The 23,452-nt window shown below is 42.6% G+C and overlaps 1 protein-coding gene across 1 annotated transcript; it reads left to right on the forward strand.

The window, feature by feature from the left end:
* Positions 1–608: 608 nt before the first annotated feature.
* Positions 609–22,675, forward strand: LOC106608097 (sulfotransferase 6B1). Its single transcript, XM_014205812.2, has 7 exons — positions 609–929; positions 11,809–11,921; positions 12,916–13,005; positions 20,225–20,351; positions 20,541–20,635; positions 20,733–20,889; positions 22,224–22,675. Exons 1-7 carry the CDS (start codon positions 749–751, stop codon positions 22,349–22,351), a joined length of 891 nt encoding a protein of 296 aa, XP_014061287.1. The 5' UTR covers positions 609–748; the 3' UTR covers positions 22,352–22,675.
* The last annotated feature ends 777 nt before the right edge of the window (positions 22,676–23,452 follow it).

Below are 23,452 nucleotides of genomic sequence, written 5' to 3' on the forward strand. Positions count from 1 at the left end.
TGTACAGAAACGGTTAATCAAGTGACAGTAAAAAATGTGAATGAGGCAACAGTTTTTACTTTTGCCTTTGAGTGGATGAAGCTATAGGGGCCACTAGATTCTAAGGGAAATACATCCACATAGGTATTGTTTATAAAAAACACTTGTGGCAGGACATTTCAACATCTGAGATATTTCAAACACTCCCTATTTACATAATGGCAAAAATGTGTAGCAAGGGATACACAGCATTCTCTCAAAGTGATTCATTTACAGTATGTTCACTGTCAGATAGAACGGTGTTGTTTAGACGCTTAGGAAAGAAAATTATGTAATAGAAATAGTTTACTTCCATGCAACATTGGACAGATATTGGCCAGCTGTCTTTGGATACCCTACCCAAATAGTTCCTTCCATTCAATGATCTACTGTAGTCTTAGCTCTAGCAGTCCCTCCCATCTGGTTTGTATTGCACAGGCATCTCCCCATCAATCACACAGGACACCAGATTTTCCATGCTCCCCTACAGAAACCAGGAAACTCCTGCTTCTCACACAAGCGCTATCTTTGAAGGACATGCCTCCTTCTCCTCCTACTGTACTCTCTCTCTCTCTCTCTCTCTCACACACACACACACCCACATTCACACACCCACACTCATACACAGAGCGGAGCTCGTGGCCGTCCAGCTGCACAAATACACTGGATGCCTGTTAGCGGTGGAAACTGAATTTTCTTTACCTTGAGATTTTCTGCAGTATTATCCAAAATGAGTAGCTCTTTCTCAGCCAAAATGGAACTGGCTAAAGATATGAAGGAGGAGGATAAGTTGTACAGATATAATGGAGTGCTGTACCCTGTCATCATGAGTCCAGTGGAGAACCTGAAGGCTATGGAAAGGCTGGAAGCAAGAGCAGATGATGTAATGTTAGTTGCATATCCCAAATGTGGTAAGTCAAAAATATTTGAATGTGAAAATACTGTTAAACATTTAGATGGTCACCCTTGGGCAATGGGCATATTGATTAAGCATTTACCTTTTCTAGTAGTCATTCACTATATAGCCATGTTATTTTTACTCGTTATTCACAGTGTCACTATTTACATTTTTATTTTGTATCTTATCTTTTAATCTTTAACTCTGCATTGTTGGAAAAAGACCCGTCAGTAACATTTCACTGTTAGTCTACACCTGTTGTCTACGAAACATGTGACAGATACAATATGATTCGATTTCTGATTTGATTTTACTATTATATCAAGTTTAATCAGTAAAATAAGGAGTGTTCCTCTTGGTCTTCAGTTGTCTACTCTATGGCCTTACCTACATAAGGTTCAAAATTCAAGTTCATTATACAATTGGGACAATTCATCTTATAGTGTTGTCTTACTCATAGCTCATAGTGTATGCCATTTTATTGCAGCGTGTATTCAAAGTCATACAAAAGGTTTTTGATTTGCTGAGTGGGTTTGGGGTATTCTCTTACAAAAGTGACCTATAATTCAATTTCACAATGGATGGGCCTCTGAGCATTTGGACTTTCAGAATATGATCTGTGTGCTTTGGGGTAGGGCCTCCCCGGCAGGCAAAATTGGTTGCAATAAAGTCTGTTTCTGGTTTTAACCTTGCTATTAAAACCCAAATTTGCAGCCAGTTTTGCTCGCTTTGTCAGTTCTTTCCTCTGCACACTATAGAGCGATTTAAGATAAGCAATCAGTGTTGATGAATGTTGAATTTAACACAGGCCACTCTACATGCTGCAGACATAGAGGCCCCCTTGTAACAACGGTTCATGTAATAACTTTAATATTTATAATGTAATAAAACCGGTTAATGTAATACCATGTAACAACTTTTTGGATTAATAGCCAAAGTATGTACAACCGATCATCTTATACCGTACTAAAATAAAAAATGGTATGTATCATTTCCCTTATTTGAATGCACATACCACTCTCCACCTATTGAAAATACACACACAAACCAATGCGCTCTCTTACACACACACGCACAAGCACACATTGACAGACACACAGACACACACACACACACACACACACAGAAGCACAGGTAACACTTTATATGAAGGGGGTATACATAACAACTATCATGACATTGGCCTGTGGGTAAGGTTTATGACCCCCCCATAAATACCTTTCTCCCTTCCCTCTCTCTCTGACTCTACTGAAGGACTCTTGAATAGCCTTTGTTAAACACAGAGAGTCTGGGAACATCAAACAAGTGGGGGGAAAGGAACCACATTTCGGTAATAGAACCAGTTGAAAATATGTGTTGGTACTTAATGAATATGATATCAGTTCGGTTGTCATCTGAGACATTCTGACTGATGAAAGGACGACATAAACTGTATCTGGGAAAGTCTACACATTCTAGTTATCAGATTCACATGGAAATGTTGTGCAATTTAAATGTTTAAATATGACACTATTTGTGAAAAGATTAAATGTAATTTTAGCTTCCAAATGAGAGAATTGAGTTTTCATATGGTTAGAGCTCTGCTCAATCAGTGGCCCGCCCCTGTGAAGAGACATTGGTTATAAACTATGAAACACACCCTTCTCTCCCTCCACTATATAAGCCCTTGACGAAAATGTCACCTTCTGTTCCGAGTACGCGAGGCCTGCAGCCTCTGCGTTAAAAGGGCGAATAACTTTCTGTTCCGGGTACATTAGGGCGACGGTCCGATGTCAGAAGGATTCAGATAATAACTACAGAACGAAGCCAACCTCAGCGTGAGCTTTGGTTGTGAATGGTATGAACTTTGAACTCTTATTCACTACAGAAGTGATACCTCCTAGTCGTTGAGTTAGCAGCGGCCACTGTAAACGTGGGCTAGGAAAGGACGGACGACCTACCCAGTCTAACACACAACGACGATACTACAACGTATCCAATTTACCACCAGTGACATTCTTCCCGAGGACAGGAAGATATCTGTTGGCCAACATGGCCAGCTTACCGAAGCGCAGCTCAGAGTAAATATTTATTGCATTTTCCTTTTCCAAATGGGCGGTAATTTAGAATGCATACTGTATTTACGATAGCATAGCTTCTCCCTTTGTTCCTCAGTCTTCCCGCTCTTTCATTCAAGCCTACATTTACATTTTAGTCATTTAGCAGACGCTCTTATCCAGAGTGACTTACAGTAGTGAATGCATACATTTCATAAATTTTTTCTCCGTACTGGTACCCCGTGGGAATCAAACCCACAACCCTGGTGTTGCAAACACCATGCTCTACCAACTGAGCCACACTGGACTCTTTGTGTAACCAGCCGTCATACAGGTTCCATCCACCAGGGACGTTTTCTGTATAACATAATTTGCATTCTGTGTATATGTAATTCTATGTGATTAGTTAGGTATTTAGTAAATAAATAATTAAACCCAATTTTGTATTGCTGATTCAACTTGTTAGCCAGGGTTCGTGGAGATAACCAAGAATTTACAACTTTCAGATGAGACTGAAATAAGGTGACGATTAATATTGACTGCTATTGATGTAAAATATTACTAGGTCTTTAAGAGTTTATTCGAAAGATAACAGCTCTATAAACACTCTTTCGTGGTGCCCCGACTTTCTAGATAATTACATTTACATGATTAGCTGAATCAGGTAATATTAATTACAAAGAAATGATTTTATAGAATAGCATGTCATATCACTTAATCCGCCATAGCCAAAGACACGACACATCTTTATGACACCAGTTATAACACCTTTATGAGTGTTGCAATATCATTCATAACAACCGTTATTACAAATTTATTCAAAATCATTCGTAAGGAACTTTCAAAATAAAACATCCTTTGAATAGCTCTTTATTTATAATTACAAAGGAAGTTTGTATTTTTGCTGCCACGGTACCCAACCCCCTGACACACGATTTATGCAACAGTCTGGGAGCACCGGGTAAGCCTCAGGGCCTAGTCTTAAAAATATTTATTCTGGATAATAATGATCTGGATTGTGTAATCCCCTTTTTTTATCCGATTTTGAGACAGTTTTTTTTAAAGGATCGGAATAGGATCATTTTGATCCAGATGCCACAATATCAAGACACAGAATCCAGATGTTCTTTGAATACACCTACACCTTGCCATCTACTGAGATGGTCATGTTCCCACTTCTACACGGTCATAGAGAAACAGATGAGTTTAACTACATGAATAAAGGTTACTAATAACAAGTGAAAGAAGAGTCTGACTAGGAACTTCATATGGAGAGAAGGAGTGCTGTATTCTCTGTTGTGAACATGCAACTTCATTATAGGACAAATATATGCACTTATTTGACACTACTCAATATAACAACTAACCACATATATACAATGCCTTTGGAAAGTAGTCATACCCCATGACTTATTCCACATTGTGTTGTGTTACAGCCTGATTTCGAAATGGATTAAATATGATTTTATTATCCACACAATACCCCATAATGACAAAGTGAATTTTTTTTGGAGAAATCTTTTGAAATGTATTGAAAATTAAATACAGAAATATCTTATTTACAGTGGCTTGCGAAAGTATTCAACCCCCTTGGCATTTTTCCTATTTTGTTGCCTTACAACCTGGAATTAATAGAGATTTTGGGGGGGTTTGTATCATTTGATTTACACAACATGCCTACCACTTTGAAATGCAAAATATTTTTTCATTGTGAAACAAACAAGAAATAAGACAAAAAAACTGAAAACTTGAGCGTGCATAAATCTTCACCCCCCCCCCACAGTCAATACTTTGTAGAGCCACCTTTTGCAGCAATTACAGCTGCAAGTCTCTTGGGGTATGTCTCTATAAGCTTGGCACATCTAGCCACTGGGATTTTTGCCCATTCTTCAAGGCAAAACTGCTCCAGCTCCGTCAAGTTGGATGGGTTCCGCTGGTGTACAGCAATCTTTAAGTCATACCACAGATTCTCAATTGGACTGAGGTCTGGGCTTTGACTAGGTCATTCCAAGACATTTAAATGTTTCCCCTTAAACCACACGAGTGTTGCTTTAGCAGTATGCTTAGGGTCATTGTCTCGCTGGAAGGTGAACCTCCGTCCCAGTCTCAAATCTCGGGAATACTGAAACAGGTTTCCCTCAAGAATTTCCCTGTATTTAGCGCCATCCATCATTCCTTCAAATCTGACCAGTTTCCCAGTCCCTGCCGATGAAAAATATCCCCACAGCATGATGCTGCCACCACCATGCTTCACTGTGGATGGTGTTCTCGTGGAGATGAGAGATGTTGGGTTTGCGCCAGACATAGAGTTTTCCTTGATGGCCAAAAAGCTCAATTTTAGTCTCATCTGACCAGAGTACCTTCTTCCATATGTTTGGGGAGTCTCCCACATGCCTTTTGGCGAACACCAAACGTGTTTGCTTATTTGTTTCTTTATGCAATGGCTTTTTTTCTGCCACTCTTCCGTAAAGCCCAACTCTGTGGAGTGTGCGGCTTAAAGTGGTCCTATGGACAGATACTCCAATCTCCGCTGTGGAGCTTTGCAGCTCCTTCAGGGTTATCTTCGGTCTCTTTGTTGCCTCTCTAATTAATGCCCTCCTTGCCTGGTCCGTGAGTTTTGGTGGGCGGCCCTCTCTTGGCAGGTTTGTTGTGGTGCCATATTCTTTCAATTTTTTAATAATAGATTTAATGATGCTCCGTAGGATGTTCAGAGTTTCAGATATTTTTTTATAACCCAACCCTGATCTGTACTTCTCCACAACTTTGTCCCTGACCTGTTTGGAGAGCTCCTTGGTCTTCATGCGCTTGCTTGGTGGTGCTCAGTGGTGTTGCAGACTCTGGGGCCTTTCAGAACAGGTGAATGTATACTGTGATCATGTGACAGATCATGTGACACTTAGATTGCACACAGGTGGACTTTATTTAACTAATTATGTGACTTCTGAAGGTAATTGGTTGCACCAGATCTTATTTAGGGGCTTCATAGCAAAGGGGGTGAATACATATGCACGCACCACTTTTCCATTATTATAAAAAAATTTTTTGAAACAAGTGATTTTTTAAATTTCACTTCAACAATTTGTACTATTTTGTGTATGTCCATTACATGAAATCCAAATAAAAAAACGATTTAAATTACAGGTTGTAATGCAACAAAATAGGAAAAACGCCAAGGGGGATGAATACTTTTGCATGGCACTAAGTATATAACACCCTTTTGCTATGAAACTCCAAATTGAGCTCAGGTGCATCCAATTTCCTTTGATCATCCTTGAGATGTCGCTACAACTTTATTGGAGTCTACGTGTGGCCAATCCAATTGTTTGGACAGGATTTAGAAAGAAACATACCTGTCTATATACGGTCCCACAGTTGACAGTTCATGTCAGAGCAGAAACTATACCACAAAGTCCAAGGATCTGTCCGTAGATCTCTGAGATACAATTCTATCTCGGAGATCTAAGGACAGTTCCTTGAACTTCATTGTATAGTCACTTTCGAATACTTTTGGAACTCTGACAGTATCTGGGAAAGGTATAAAACAATTTCTAGAGTGATGAAAGATTCCAAGAGCACAGTGGTCTCCATCATTGGGATATTGAAAAAATATGGAACTACCTAGACACTGCCTAGAGCTGGCCGTCCGACCAAAGTGAGCAACTGGGCAAGAAGGACCTTAGTCAGGCACAGGGAGGTGACCAAGAACCCAATGACCACTCTGACAGAGCTACAGAGTTCCTTGGCTGAGATGGGAGAACCTGCCAGAAGGACAACAGTGTCTAGAGCACTTCACCAATCTGTGCTTTATGGGAGAGTCGCCAGACGGAAGCCACTCCTGAGAAAAAGGCACATGACAGCACGCCTGGTGTTTGAAAAAAGGCAAGTGACAGACTCTGACATCATAAGGCAAAAGATTCTGTGGTCTGATGAGACAAATTGAACTCTTTGGCCTGAATGCAAAGCACTATGTCTGGAGAAAACCCAGCACAGATCATCACCTGTCTAACACCATCCCTACCGTGAAGCATGGTGGTGGTAGCACCATGCAATGGGGATGCTTTTCAGCAGCAGAGACTGGGAGACTAGTAAGGATAGAGGGAACAATTAATAGAGTCAAATATAGGCAAATCCTTAATGAGAACCTACTGCAGAGGGCAAACAACCTTAGACTGGGGCAAAGATGTACATTCCAACAGGACAATAACCCCAAGCATCCAGCCAAAGCAACACTGGAATGGCTTCAGAATAAGAATGTGAAAGTCCTTGAGAGGCACAGGCAAAGTCCAGACTTCAATCACGCTACTCCCAATCTAACATGGGAGATTTACACATATCTATTCCTGTACTAGCAGACAATACGCCACCTTTTTATACACAAGGTGAGGTCCTTGGGACTAAACTAAGCACAGGTTCTTTGCATCAAGGACAGACAACTGAAGCGATGCAACAATTTATTTTAGTTTCAGAGCCACAAAAATAGCACAATCTCCATAGGCTTACATCATTTCCAAACAACATCTTAAGGTCTAAGAGCTCCACACATCTGTCCTTCAAGACAAACTTCAGTTGTTAGCAGCAATATCAGATTTCTCTCACAAACAAACAAACATTACTATGATTACGTTTCTCACAAAATGTATGTTCAATCAAACGTTGGTGTTGCAATATTCATGGAGGGTGTGCACAGGGAGAAGGTCTACAGTACCAGTCAAAAGTTTGGACACACCTACTCATTCTGTCACACCCTGATCTGTTTCACCTGTCTTTGTGCTTGTCTCCACCCCCCTCCAGATGTCGCCCATCTTCCCAATTATCACCAGTGTATTTATACCTGTGTTCTCTGTTTGTCTGTTGCCAGTTTGTTTTGTCCGTCAAGTCTACCAGCGGTTTTCCCCTTGCTCCTGTCTTTTTCTATAGTTCTTGTTTTCTAGTTTTCACGGTTTGGCCATTCTGCCTACCCTGAGCCTGCCTGTGGTTCTGTACCTTGTCACACCGCCCTGGATTATTGTCCTCTGCCTGCCCCTGAGATTGCCTGCCGTTCTGTACCTTTTGACTCTGATCTGGAGTACTGACCTCTGCCTGCCCTTGACTTGTCGTTTTGCCTGCCCCTGATCTAGTAATAAACTTGTGTTACTTTGACACTGTCTGCATCTGGGTCCTCCCTAAAATGTGATACATTCAAGGGTCTTTCTTATTTTAACTATTTTCTACATTGTAGAATAATAGTGAAGACATCAAAACTATGAAATAACACATATGGAATCATGTAGTAACCAAAAAAGTGTTAAGCACGATCTTTACACAGGTGCACCTTGTGCTGGATACAATAAAAGGCCACTCTAAAATATGCCGTTTTGTCACACAACACAACGCCAAAGATGTATCACGTTTTGAGGGAGTGTGCAATTGGCATGCTGACTGCAGGAATGTCCACCAGGGTTGTTGCCAGAGAATTGAATGTTAATTTCTCTATCATAAGCCGCATCCAATGTTGTTTTAGAAAATTTAACGGTACGTCTAATCGGCCTCACAACCGCCGACCACGTGTAACCATGCCAGCCCAGGACCTCCACATTCGACTTATTCACCTGTGGGATCGTTTCAGTGCACCCTTTTATGGGGAAAAACGAATTCTGATTGCCTGGGCCTGTCTCCCAAGTGGGTGGGCCTATGCCCTCCCAAGCCCACCCATGGCTGCACCCCTGCCCAGTCATGTGAAATCCATAGATCAGGGACTAATGAATTTATTTCAGTTTAATGATTTTACTGTAACTCAGTAAAATAATTGAAATTGTTGCATGTTGAGTTCATACAGTATTTTTGTTCAGTATATATTCCTTGGGTTTATATGCCTGGCTCAAGTCCACAATGAAGCCAGACGTGGGTGTAAATTGTTCGCCCTATATTTCAAATGCTTTAACTCAATGTACTTGATGATTGTGCTTTCCTGGCGCAATGGAACCAATGGAATAGTGCCAAAAGTGCGAATTCTTCTGGCACTCCAGGCAAACCCTCAAAGTACTGGAAAGATTTCAAATACTATATAAACCCAGGTCTGGAGGGCACCAGTGCAATTGGTGTCATTGTAATATGTCGAGCAACCTTGCCTGAGACTTGCATTAGCTCCACAAGCTAATGACTTGGCTTTAGCTCAGCAGGTCTAACACAGGCAGTAACACCAGCAACTGTCCAGCTCACCCCCACAATATATTTCTAATAAAATAAATTGTAATGCTGTAATGAAAGAAATACTTTTCTTTTGAAGGTTCCTTATGAATGATATTGTATAAATGTGTTATACAGGTTGTTATAAATGATACTGCAACATTCACAAAGCGGGTTATGAATAGTTTAATAAAGGTGTTATGAATGTATTATATATCTTTAATTTAACCGTAATACACATACTGGTATATACCCACACATACAGACTCAATGTGTATTACAAACACACAAATGCACATTGCACACACACACAGGTACACGTAGTGACGTGACAAAATAACACACACACTAGTGGTGTGCGGGTCAGCTGTTTGTTCAACAGCCCGCAATTGCTAATAACCCATCCGCAACTGATGAAGTGAAAATCTTAAGTCCACACCTGACCCTAACCCACATATACAGAAAATGCGCTGTAGGCTAGTCAGAGATGGCGGCATGATTTTTTGACAGGGGATGCAAAAATAAAAATTGACTACATTTTATATGTTTCTGCTCATAATTTCCAACATTTTGGTAAGCTATTTGTTAGTCAACTTGTATATAATACATATACATGCAGCTTCTCTACTGTTATTATATGTTTCCCTAGACTAAATAAAGAATAATGTCATAAATTATAGAATGAATACTTCAATCTAGTTGACATTGGTAAAGTTTTCTCTGTCATGTCTGCTTCTTGCGTGGAGCAAAGACGTTTAGGGACCTGGGAGAAAATGGAATGACAAAAAAAATGATGGGAAAGATTTTCTGTGCAAAATTAAAAATGTACATCAATTTGACTGGTTGTAAGGAAATAGAAAGCTGTGAAAAAGACCCAACGTGTTTCTGATAAGATTTCAGCTTGGCTTGGGTGCATATTTTATGTGGTTGAAGAGACCTTCATTTCCAAACTTTATCTCCAAATCATCTTTTAAAAAATCACCTTTATAATAAAGCGCTTGCAGGCTAACAATAGTATACGATTCCTAATGTGACGAGTAGCCTAATCATAGTTACCGACAATATTCGGTAACAGTATTCACTACAGCCTAAGTTAATTTACCTCATGACTTTTTGCAAAACAAAATAGACTGTTGTGAACAGACCGTACATGTCTTTGTAGTGCATAATTACAACGAGAGTGAGAGAGAGAGAAAATTAGATGGGTTTTGTAACTAAATTAGTAAAAACAAGATTGTTACAATTTAAACTGAGCACAAATGGACAGCTATGCAATTCATCCTCCTTTTTTTATATTGTTCCCATTTTAGCCAAGTTTAGAATTGTAAACTAATAGAAAATATAAGTGGAAAACTATTGTGAGCATGCTCCAGATCACTTAATATCCACCACAAGGGGGAGAGAAAAGAAGAGGGAGCAAAAGATGAGAGAGGAACAGAGGGAGAGAGAGAAACCCGACTCAACTCAAACTAAACTGTCTGTTGTACAGAAGAGCGTGTTTCCGACTCCAAACCCCCACAACAGAATAGATAAGATCATGAACACACCACTTACAAAACAGAGCTGAGAGCTTTCCATGCAGAGATGTTATTTTATTTAACCTTTATTTAACTAGGCAAGTGAGTTAAGAACAAATTCTTATTTACAATGACCATAACCTGGATGACGCTGGGCCAATTGTGTGCTGCCCTATGGGACTCCCAATCATGGCCAGTTGTGATACAGCCTGGAATCAAACCAGCGTCTTTAGTGATGCCTCTAGCACTGAGATGCATCGCTTTAGATTGATGCACCACTCGGGAGCACCCCTAAGAATGGGGTCCCTATATAAATATCCCATGTTTTTTCTCTCTCCCTTACCCCAATCCTAGTATAATTTATAGCAATAGTGCAAAGGAAAAATAGTTTTGTCGTTTTCATTGCAACAACACAAATTGTTACACCTCTTCTGCAGGGAGTGGTGTCATTTCACCATTTCACTACAGGGGGTGCTACTGCACCCCCAAGCACCACTACCTCCCGTGGCTCTGCCTGCCCTATACATTGTTAATTTGGTGTATAAAAAAGGTATATCTTTTACTTTGGTCCTTTTGGAATCTTCAGTACACAGTTCAAACAGTTCAAAGCATACATAGCCTACCGTTCAAAGAATCTTGTAAGGAAAATGCAAATTGTAAAGGGCAATTTAGAAAGTGCAAAGAGCACTCTGAGTATATTTCAAATCCTGATTTTGAAGGTGTGTCCCACCCTTTACCTTGTCTCCCCTTTTAGCCTCAAACGGCCTCATTGATGTTAGCCCTGTTTCTTTTTTAGCTGTATCTTTCACAGTCCATGAAACCATTTTATGGATATTACAAAACACTAAGGGCTGGTTTTCCAGACCCAGAATAAGCCTAGTTCTGTACTAAAATTAACTTTCAATGGAGATTCTCAATTGAGAATGGTTTTTATACCAAGACAAGACTTAATCTGTCTCTGGGAAACTGCTCCTTAGCGGATTGCCACTCACATGACAAATATTTGGGATAATAACTTAGAACTCACTCTTGCCTAATTGTGAAATGTGGGGAAACATTTTTAAGAATATCAAAGGACACTAACCCTTTCTATTCCTGATCCCTTTGTGTAAATTGAAAAACTTTCTCTTATGCTCAAATGTTAATGGACCTGAATGTTCACTGTCTCTGGCAGGTTTTAATTGGATGGTGGCGGTGCTTCGTAAAATACTGGCAGCAGCAACTGGTGAGAAAGCAGAGTCCCAAATCCCTCCATTGATGGAGTTCTTTGGGCCAGAAATGCAGCAGGTGTGTTATACTGCTTGACTCCCCTGTAGTTTTAGCAACACTGCAGGTTTGTCTGCCTCAAATAAATAAAATGTGTAAATAATGGAATATGCTTTGTGTGTAATAATTGGGTATGCTGTGTATGTGTTGTGTGGGGTTGTATGGTTCACAAATGCACACATTCCCTGTAGCATAAAGAGGTGCTGTAGTTATATTGGGAAGTTTTTAGCCCACTTTAGGTCCATAAAGTAGGTTTTCATGACACAACGTCAGGTCAGGACACTGTTCTCTATGCTACTTATGTCACAAACAGTCAGGTGTAAAGGATATCACGCTGCTTGCTTAGCAAGTACTGCTCCTAATGATTCGGCTCATACAGAGGCTCCAACCCAGGACCTCTGCCTTGCAAACACATGTGATTGCGCCCCTGAAGCATCTTACACAGGTCGCGCCACCGAAACGCTTTCTCTTCACCAGCGCAAGTGGAGACACTTCAGGCTGAGGAGTGAGTTTCACAGATCCCCATCTGTTACACAGGCAAACAATAATGTCATTTTACTGTTCTGTAACTAGTCACAATAATTAGATGCATGTGTTGCAATCATGCTGTGATCCACTAAGGCCCATGAGTGAATGTTAGTGAATTACAAACACGTGCTGTGAGTGGCCTCCAATGAACGCCCTCATGAGCCCTTGTGTGTGGAAATGTTAGCACAGCTAGACCTTAAACTTCATCCAACAAGAGTGGTATACAGTATACACCCATGATTCTCACACCGAATGCAATTAACATGGAGGATATAGTGAGATGGTATAATATAACAGTGTTTTGTATGGCCAGCTGTGTCAGGATTGAAGAGTGTGTAACTGTTCTTACATTGGTTCCCTGTGATCCCCTATGCCTAAAACAACATAACATGCCTGTATGCACAGTGTCTGTTCAGTATATGACCGTAAGAGCAAAAGCATTCCGTGGCTCATGTAGCGTTAAATGGACGCCTTGTCTAACTTGCAGGTTATTCACAAAGCACCGTCCCCCAGATTTCTAGGGACACACATGCACCCAGATAACATTCCTGCATCCTTCACCACAAAGAAAACAAAGGTATGTACTTTCAACCTGGTATCTAAGTGTTGTTGTGATGGAACTCACGATTACCATGTTTATTTTTCCAGCAGTGTTTTTATGCTTCGGGCCCACAGAACTTCCTCTTTTGATATGAGTGATATGAAATTCTACCACAACTTCCTCCAAACAACAACTTGTAATTCCCTTGTTATGTAAGAGTCAAAGCTTTTCCTGTGCAGTGTGAGAGCTAGTGTTTCTCTGCAGACAGAGTACCACACAGACATAAATATATACACTGCAAAGAACAAACTGTACAGAGAACATGGTAGACAGAGCAAAGCACAAAACATACACACGTAGGACAATATTCAGCAGACAATCACACTCCACTCAACTCAACAACAAAAAAATACAATTCGTATGATATGTTACAAATTACAATCTGTTGTGGCAAACGTTAGCTAGGCTAGGGGAAAGGGGTTAAGGTTAGGGTTAGAAGTTAGAAGTTAGAAGTTAGGTTAAAGGGTTAAGGTTATGGTTAGGGGAAGGGTTAGCTAACATGCTAAGTAGTTGCAAAGTAGCTAAAAAGTAGTAACATGCAACCTTTGGATTTCTAAATGTTCGCGTTATATGCTTACCCATCCAACCACCTTCCTTTTGGTTTTGCCTTAAAGTAATATTCTATAAAATATACCGTGTCCGTAAAAAAGGCTCGGAACTTTTGTGAAACAGCACAGTTAAAAATATATGGCAAATAGAACCATCAAACTGGATGGTTTTCAGAAATAGATCGGAGGGGTTGAGGGTAGCGGAAGGATTGGAGTACAAACAAACAAAAGATAATTATTGTAAAATAGATTGTGTAAAATGTTTATAGTACGTATAAGCTGGAAGTAGAAGCCTAAGTGTTGTTGTTCATTAGTTTACTCCAATTGTCACGCCCTGATCTGTTTCAACTGTCCTTGTGCTTGTCTCCACCCCCTCCAGGTGTTGCTTATTTTCCCTGGTGTATTTATCCCTGTGTTTCCTGTCTCTCTGTGCCAGTTCGTCTTGTTTGTAAAGTCAACCAGCGTTCTTGTTTCTCAGTTCCTGCTTTCCCAGTCTCTCATTTCTCTCTCTCCTGGTTTTGACCCTTGCCTGTCCTGAATCTGAGACCGCCTGCCTGATCACACTGCCTGCTCCAGACCTCGAGCCTGGTACTGTTTGGACTCTGACCTGGTTTCTGAATTCTCGCCTGAATTCTCACCTGCCTTTTGCCTACCCCTTTTGTCATAATAAATATTGGAGCGCAACCATCTGCCTCCTGTGTCTGCATTTGGGTCTCGCCTTGTGCCCTTATAGTACGAACTGGCCATGACAGACCCAGCAGACTTGGATCAGCTCGGTCATGTTGTCTCCCTGCAGGGAGCCACCATTGGGAGGCATGAGGAGCTACTTCGGCACCTTTTGGAAGGGCTTCGTTCCCTGACGGAACGGCACGACCAAGGGTTTAAGGCGATAATGGAGCAAATCCGTGAAGTAGCTCATAGGCAGCACGCCACATCTGAGACCTCCCAACCACCCAGTAACCTTTCTACTAGTTGTGGATTGTTTCAACCTACCCGGCTCCCTGAGAACCCTGCTTACCTCCTCCGGAGCGTTATGCAGGTGATCCTGGTACCTGCAGGGCATTCCTTTCCCAGTGCTCCCTCATTTTCGAACTCTAGCCCTCTTTGTTCCCAGCGGACCGATCGAAGATAGCGTATTTAATCACGCTAATGTTCGGAAGAGCGCTCTCCTGGGCGACAGCTGTGTGGAAGCAGCAATCCACTGTGTGCCATAGCCTGGAGGAATTTATGGCAGAGGTGAGGAAGGTTTTCGATTTTCCAGGTGCCCAGGAGGGAGGCGGCTCGAAAACTACTGCAGGTACGTCAGAACTCCGGTAGTGTGGCAGACTACGCAGTAGATTTCCGCACATTGGCCGCCGAGAGTTCCTGGAATCCGGAGGCTCTGTTAGACACCTTCCTCCACGGGCTCTCGGAGGTGATAAAGGATGAGCTCGCTTATGAGAACACCGGTGTGAGAAGAGGTTGGTCCTCGGGAACTCTTGTTCATCGGGAACACTCGTCTGCCCTAAGGAATCCGGAAATGCCCAAAGTGTGTATTTCCGAGGACAGCCGAAAACACCCGAGGTTCCTCGAGAATCATTGGCGACAGGTGAGATGGATACTCCAGAGCCCATGCAACTGGGAAGAGCTAGATTATCGGTTGGGGAACACTCACGTAGGCTGAGTTCTAACTGTTGTCTGTACTGTGGAGGTGTGGGACATTATATAGCCACCTGCCCTGTCAAGAAACCCTTTTCTCTAGTGGGTACAAGTACTCTGGTGAGCCAGACTGGGAGTTCCCTAATTCCCATCACCCGTACACCTTTTTTTGTGATTCTGCTGTGGGGAGACCAGTCTAAGTCTCTCCGGGTGCTCATTGACTCTGGGGCTGATGAAAGTTTTATGGATGCTACCATGGTTTCTGAATTAGGTATTCCCACTCAACCTCTCTCTGTCTCCATGGATGCAAGGGCACTGGACGGAAATTCAATTGGAAGAGTCACCCATAGCACAGTGCCCATTCAGATAAGGGTTTCAGGAAACCACAGTGAGACCATACAGTTCCTCCTCATCGATTCACCCCATGCTCCTGTTGTTCTGGGATTTTCTTGGCTCCAAAAACACAACCCTGTTATTGACTGGACCACAAGCTCCCGTTTTGTCATTCCCATTGCCTTAAAGCGGCACAGCCGTCCCCGAGATGTCCTCTTCAGAGCATAAGCAAAGCTTTGGATGTCTCTGCTGTTCCCACTGAGTACCATGACCTCCTGGAGGTATTCAATAAGGCACGTGCTACTTATCTTCCCCCGCACCGTCCTTATGATTGTGCCATTGATTTCTTCCCCAGCACCACACCACCACATGGTCGGCTATATCCTCAATCCGGTCCGGAGACCAAGGCCATGGAGGAGTACATTGAGGATTATCTGGCTACTGGAGGCATCCGTCCGTCTGCATCTCCTGCCGGTGCAGGGTTTTCTTTGTGGAGAAGAAGGACAAGACCATGCGGCCGTGTATTGACTACCGGGGTCTTAATGATATAACGATCAAGAATCGTTACCCCCTACCACTCCTCTCCTCGGCTTTTGAACCTCTCCAGCGGGCCACCATTTTTTCCAAGCTGGACCTTCGGAATGCCTACCACCTGGTTCGGATATGCGAAGGAGATGAGTGGAAGACAGCATTTAACACAGCCAGCAGACATTATGAGTATCAGGTCATGCCGTTTGGACTCACAAACTCCCCCACTGTCTTCCAGGCCCTGGTAAACGATGTGCTCCGGGACATGCTAAATTGTTTTGTGTTCGTCTACCTTGACGACATCCAGATTTTTCCCAGTCTGCCCAAGAACACATTCTCCATCTCAGACAAGTCCTTCAGCGCCTCCTGGAGAACCAGTTGTTTGTGAGTTCCACCGCTCTACAATCTCCTTTCTGGGATATGGCATTGCTGATGGAAATGTCCAAATGGATTCTGAAAAGGTGAAAGCAGTGGTAGATTGGCCTCAACCTACGTCCAGGGTGCAGTTACAACGTTTCCTGGGGTTCGCCAACTTCTACCATCGTTTCATTCGGGGCTACAGCACCCTGGCGGCCCCCCTCTCTGCACTCACCTCTCCCAAAGTACCTTTCACATGGTCTCCAGCTGTTGACAGAGCCTTTGTGGACCTGAAGCATCGGTTCACCACTGCACCCATCCTTGTCCATCCGGACCCGTGTCGTCAATTTGTGGTAGAGGTTGATGCTTCTGATGTTGGAGTGGGGGTAATCCTGTCCCAGCGATCTGCCCAGGACCAGCTCCATCCCTGTGCCTTCCTGTCCCATCGTCCCAATCCGGCAGAAAGGAACTACGACGTAGGCAACCGAGAACTTCTGGCTGTCAAGATGGCCCTGGAAGAGTGGAGGCACTGGTTGGAAGGAGCAGAACAGACTTTTTTTGTTTGAACTGGCCATACATTTTTTTGAATATCTCCGTACAGCCAAGCGCCTGGTCCAGGCAGGCCCGGTGGGCTTTGTTATTTACAAGATTCAACTTCACTATTTCCTACCGCCCAGGGTCCAAAAATATGAAGCCTGACACCCTCTCCCACCTATACAGTTCCTCTGCCACTCCCTCGGTCTCCGAAACCATTCTCCCTACCTCATATGCCTTGCGGCTTCAGTGGGTTGGGGTATTGAAACCCTGGTTCGCAAGGCACAATGCTCCCAGCCTGAACCTGAAGGGGGCCTGACTGACTGGTTGTTTGTCCCAAACTCAGTCCGGTCCCGGGTCCTGGAATGGGCTCATTCCGCCAGGCTGACCTGTCATCCAGGTTCCCATCGAACCCTAGCCTTCCTCCGACAACATTTCTGGTTGCCCAAAATGGTTCCTGACGTCTCTGCCTTTGTCGCCGCGTGCACTGTGTGTGCTCAGAACAAGACTCCACGGCAAGCTCCTTCTGGCTTCCTTCAGCCAGTACCTGTCCCTCATCATCCCTGGTCCCATACCTCTCTGGACTTTGTCACTGGGCTCCCTCCTTCTGATTGCAACCGTCAATATGACGTTAGTGGATCGGTTCTCCAAGGCCGCCCATTTCATCCCTCTCCCCAAACTACCCTCTGCCAAGGAGACGGATCAGCTCATGGTGCAGCACGTCTTCCGGATCCATGGACTCCCAGAGGACATTGTCTCCGACCGTGGTCCTCAGTTCTTGTCTCAGCTCTGGAAGGCGTTCTGCACTTTTATTGGGTCGTCGGCCAGCCTATCCTCCGGATTCCATCCCCAATCCAACCGCCAGTCAATTTCTCGCATGGAATAGCCTTCGTTTCTCAGAACAAGAATAGACTGACGAGTTTCAGAAGAAAGGTCTTTGTTTCTGGCCATTTTGAGCCTGTAATCGAACCCACAAATTCTGATGCTCCAGACACTCAACTGGTCTAAAGAAGGCCCGTTGAATTGCTTCTTTAATCAGCACAACAGTTTTCAGTTGTGCTAACATAATTGCAAAAGGGTTTTCTAATGATCAATTAGCCTTTTAAAATTATAAACTTGGATTAGCTAACACAACGTGCCATTGGAACACAGGAGTGATGGTTGCTGATAATGGGCCTCTGTACGCCTATGTAGATATTCCATAAAAAAATCTGTCGTTTCCAGATACAGTAGTCATTTACCACATTAACAATGTCTACACTGTATTTCTGATCAATTTGATGTTATTTTAATAGACCAAATTGTTTACTTTTCTTTCAAAAACAAGGACATTACTAAGTGACCCCAAACTTTTGAACAGTAGTGTATATATTTACAAAAAAAAGATATGGGGAATTGGAAATTATGCAGACAATTACATTGATGGAAGCTACAATCTATCTGCAATATTAAAGCTGATCTACCCCTTGAAAAAATTATATACACAGTATATATATAAAAAATATATATACACTGCTCAAAAAAATAAAGGGAACACTAAAATAACACATCCTAGATCTGAATGAATGAAATAATCTTATTAAATACTTTTTTCTTTACATAGTTGAATGTGCTGACAACAAAATCACACAAAAATAATCAATGGAAATCCAATTTATCAACCCATGGAGGTCTGGATTTGGAGTCACACTCAAAATTAAAGTGGAAAACCACACTACAGGCTGATCCAACTTTGATGTAATGTCCTTAAAACAAGTCAAAATGAGGCTCAGTAGTGTGTGTGGCCTCCACGTGCCTGTATGACCTCCCTACAACGCCTGGGCATGCTCCTGATGAGGTGGCGGATGGTCTCCTGAGGGATCTCCTCCCAGACCTGGTCTAAAGCATCCGCCAACTCCTGGACAGTCTGTGGTGCAACGTGGCGTTGGTGGATGGAGCGAGACATGATGTCCCAGATGTGCTCAATTGGATTCAGGTCTGGGGAACGGGCAGGCCAGTCCATAGCATCAATGCCTTCCTTTTGCAGGAACTGCTGACACACTCCAGCCACATGAGGTCTAGCATTGTCTAGCATTAGGAGGAACCCAGGGCCAACCGCACCAGCATATGGTCTCACAAGGGGTCTGAGGATCTCATCTCGGTACCTAATGGCAGTCAGGCTACCTCTGGCGAGCACATGGAGGGCTGTGCGGCCCCCCAAAGAAATGCCACCCCACACCATGACTGACCCACCGCCAAACCGGTCATGCTGGAGGATGTTGCAGGCAGCAGAACGTTCTCCACGGCGTCTCCAGACTGTTACGTCTGTCACATGTGCTCAGTGTGAACCTGCTTTCATCTGTGAAGAGCACAGGGCGCCAGTGGCGAATTTGACAATCTTGGTGTTCTCTTGCAAATGCCAAACGTCCTGCACGGTGTTGGGCTGTAAGCACAACCCCCACCTGTTGACGTCGGGCCCTCATACCACCCTCATGGAGTCTGTTTCTGACCGTTTGAGCAGACACATGCACATTTGTGGCCTGCTGGAGGTCATTTTGCAGGGCTCTGGCAGTGCTCCTCCTGCTCCTCCTTGCACAAAGGCGGAGGTAGCGGTCCTGCTGCTGGGTTGTTGCCCTCCTACGGCCTCCTCCATGTCTCCTGATGTACTGGCCTGTCTCCTGGTAGCGCCTCCATGCTCTGGACACTACGCTGATAGACACAGCAAACCTTCTTGCCACAGCTCGCATTGATGTGCCATCCTGGATGAGCTGCACTACCTGAGCCACTTGTGTGGGTTGTAGACTCCGTCTCATGCTACCACTAGAGTGAAAGCACCGCCAGCATTCAAAAGTGACCAAAACATCAGCCAGGAAGCATAGTAACTGAGAAGTGGTCTGTGGTTACCACCCGCAGAACCACTCCTTTATTGGGGGTGTCTTGCTAATTGCCTATAATTTCCACCTGTTGTCTATTCCATTTGCACAACAGCATGTGAAATTTATTGTCAATCAGTGTTGCTTCCTAAGTGGACAGTTTGATTTCACAGAAGTGTGATTGACTTGGAGTTACATTGTGTTGTTTAAGTGTTCCCTTTATTTTTTGAGCAGTATATATTAACCTTTGTGTTATGTAACCGCACCAAACATAACATATCATACATATTTGAGTGATGTTTGTTTACTATGTTGCGTCTAGTCTATGAGACCAGGCTGCCTGGATCAGTCTAAAAATACACTGTTATTATTATTATGTTATGGTCTTCTGTTGATCAAAAACAGATGCTGGTGATATTCAGGAACCCGAAAGACACAGTGGTTTCCTTCTATCACTTCTCCAACAAAAACCCATTTCTACCCACTGCCGAGTCCTGGGACCGCTTCTTCTCAGAGTTTATGAGTGGAAAAGGTACATAAAGAGCCCTTATGAACTAAATACAGTGCAGTATATAGTCTGAAGAGCCCTTATGAACATTGGGTTTATATTTTGGGGTTTGCTTTATATAAAAATACAACTTGAGTCATTGGTATTACAGTAAGAGATGTATCTATCTATACATTACAAAGCCTCACCAGAATAGTATGTGCCTATTCCTAGTTCCCTGGGGTTCATATTTCGACCATGTACTTGGCTGGGAGAAGAGAATGGATGACCCTAACGTGATAATAGTCACCTTTGAGGAGTTAAAACAGGTATCAAACATTCCTTGTGTTTTGGATACAGACCATATTTTTGATAGGTTTGCTTTTTGTCATTTACATTCTGTCTTGTTAATTGTAACCCACCCAGGACCTGAGTGAAGGTGTGCGAAGGGTCTCTGAGTTCTTTGGTTTCAGTCTCAGTGATCCTCAGATCCAGGCCATCGCAGAGAAGAGCACCTTCAACGCTATGAAGGAGAGCTCCAATGACTCACACGGCCAGATGGGCAACGTCTTGTTCAGGAAAGGTGTTTGTGTTGAGAGAGAGAGGAGAGAGAGAGTGAGAGAGAGAGAGAGAGAGAGAGAGAGAGAGAGAGAGAGAGAGAGAGAGAGAGAGAGAGAGAGAGAGGGCTGTATGAGGGAGCTTTGTTCCAGAGTGACTGTGTTTGTTTAATCCCACCCACCTGAGACAGAAAATGTGGCACTATATATGATGTCTGTCAACTTTAAATACAGACTCGTGTCTCAGGTCTCCTGGTCCTCCTAAAACAACCCTTGTCCTTTTCAGGGAGAGAAAGCTAATAACCTTTGGTAACCTCCTATAAGATGAATGCATTAATCAATTACTGTCTGTCTGCCTAACAAACCATGACTGTTACCCCTAAATACAGTGCAGTATATAGTCTGTCGTTCATTGACTTGTGTTGTTTCACTCTGCAGAGGTATGATATAGGTAGCATAGGAGAACATATCTCTCTCTCTCTCTCTCTCTCTCTCTCTCTCTCTCTCTCTCTCTCTCTCTCTCTCTCTCTCTCTTTCTCTCTTTCTCTCTTTCTACATGACCTCACACAACCTTAACATGCCTGTGCTGAACAGACAGCCTCATGCTGGGCATGTCTTTGAACATTAGGCCGGTAGTTTAACAGCTTATACGTGATATTCACGCATGTATAGCAGGCCAAGGGTCATATATGGCCCTCTACAGCATATGTGATATTGAGCACACTGAAACTTATTAAGGGATACAAATACAGTTTTTTTTTTTTACAACTTATAATATTATCCATTGTGTATTAGGATTAATTGAGATCGCAAATGTGTAAATATAAAAATAAAAAAACATTCCCACTTGCTAATCTAATTGACTGCTAGTTATATAATGCAATCATATGTCAGCTTTGTCCACTGATCACAATGGATAATAATAGCAGAGCACACTCCATACACATTCCTAAAAGCCTGTTGCACACTTGTTTAGTTAGTTTCATACATGATTATCACACCACCAACGTTAAACTTGGTGGACTGGGATTTCTGGGTTACATTTGTGTAATTATACTGTATGTTTCATACTCGCCATGCACATTCACTACAGTATACTGCATGTCTTAGGTGTGAGGTTGAGGTAATCTTATCATCAAGCAAAGTTATATTTTATAATATGTTGGTTACCTCACACTACCTAAAAGACTAGGTCAACTGTAATCTATGAATAACTGTAATATAAAGATCATTTATGTTATGAACAACTGTAATCTATGAATAACTGTAATCTAAAGATAACTTATGTTATGTACTTGCTCTACATTGATCACGTGTTTTAGTCTTGCTCATGTGTGTTTAATGGGTATTTCCTCCCCAGGTGAAGTAGGAGACTGGAAGAACCATTTCAGCCCAGCCCAAAGCCAGGAGATGGATACAGCATTTGAGAAGCACCTGGCAGGGACTAAACTGGGGGCTAAACTGAAGTATGACCTGTACTGCAAGTAGATAGCAGACAGGATGAGCACTGACTGAACTGAGACAGGATTCAAGGGAAACACTGACAGATTAGGAAAGTTCAACCCCAACAGGCAGGAGAGCTGGTATGCAGTAGCTAAACTGACATAGACAATGAGGAATTTGGTGGTGTGACACTTGTTACTCCACTTGACTGTCTTACACTGCAGCCATTCCAGGGCATTTTGTGAAAGTGTGACATGAGATAGAGTAGACATGATATACTTCATGTTAGATTCTTTATACACATCTTGTAATCCTTGTTTTTATACCACTGCACTTAAGAATGTTAATTAAAGTTGGTTCAATGATTGATATCAGCCTCCTTGTCTGTATTTTATGATATTAAGCATTCAGTTCAGAGTAACGGAATTTTACCCCAGGATCATATGTGCCACACAGTGTAGTTCCATGAATTACATGCCACATGAGGTGAACTATGATAATCATGTTCAAAGCCCTAGTAAGAATGCCTTTTGACGTTGGCACTGGCTTTTGTCGTAATGGCCATGCTTGCCAACAATGTGACAGGTTACAATAAGACTGTTGGATTGAAATGCATACAATACTAGATTTAAAAAATATATATATCATTATTTGGTGACCAAGCTGAGACTGTCTGTAAATTTAAAGTCTAACATACTGTAATATAAATTCTTTATTGCTCAAAGGCATTAAGAAGGAACGAAATTCCACAAATTAACTTTTAACAAAGGAACACCTATATATTAAAATGCATTCCAGGTGACTACCTCATGAAGAATGCCAAGAGTGTGCAAAACTATCATCAAAGCAAAGGGTGGCTACTTTGAAGAATCTCAAATCTAAAATATAATTTGATTTGTTGGACTACAGGAAAAGAAGGACAGAGCATGCCCCCATTCTCAGCGACAGGGCTGTAGTGGAACAGGTTGAGAGCTTCAAGGTCCTTGGTGTCCACATCACCAACAAACTATCATGGACCAAACACACTAAGACAGTCGTGAAGAGGGCACGACAAAGCCCATTCCCCTTCAGGATACTGAAAAGATTTGGCATGGGTCCTCAGATCCAAAAAAGGTTCTACAGCTGCAACATCAAGAGCATCCTGAC

This window comes from Salmo salar, chromosome ssa01 (assembly GCF_905237065.1).
Source record: "Salmo salar chromosome ssa01, Ssal_v3.1, whole genome shotgun sequence".
Classification (NCBI taxonomy): Eukaryota; Metazoa; Chordata; class Actinopteri; order Salmoniformes; family Salmonidae; genus Salmo; species Salmo salar.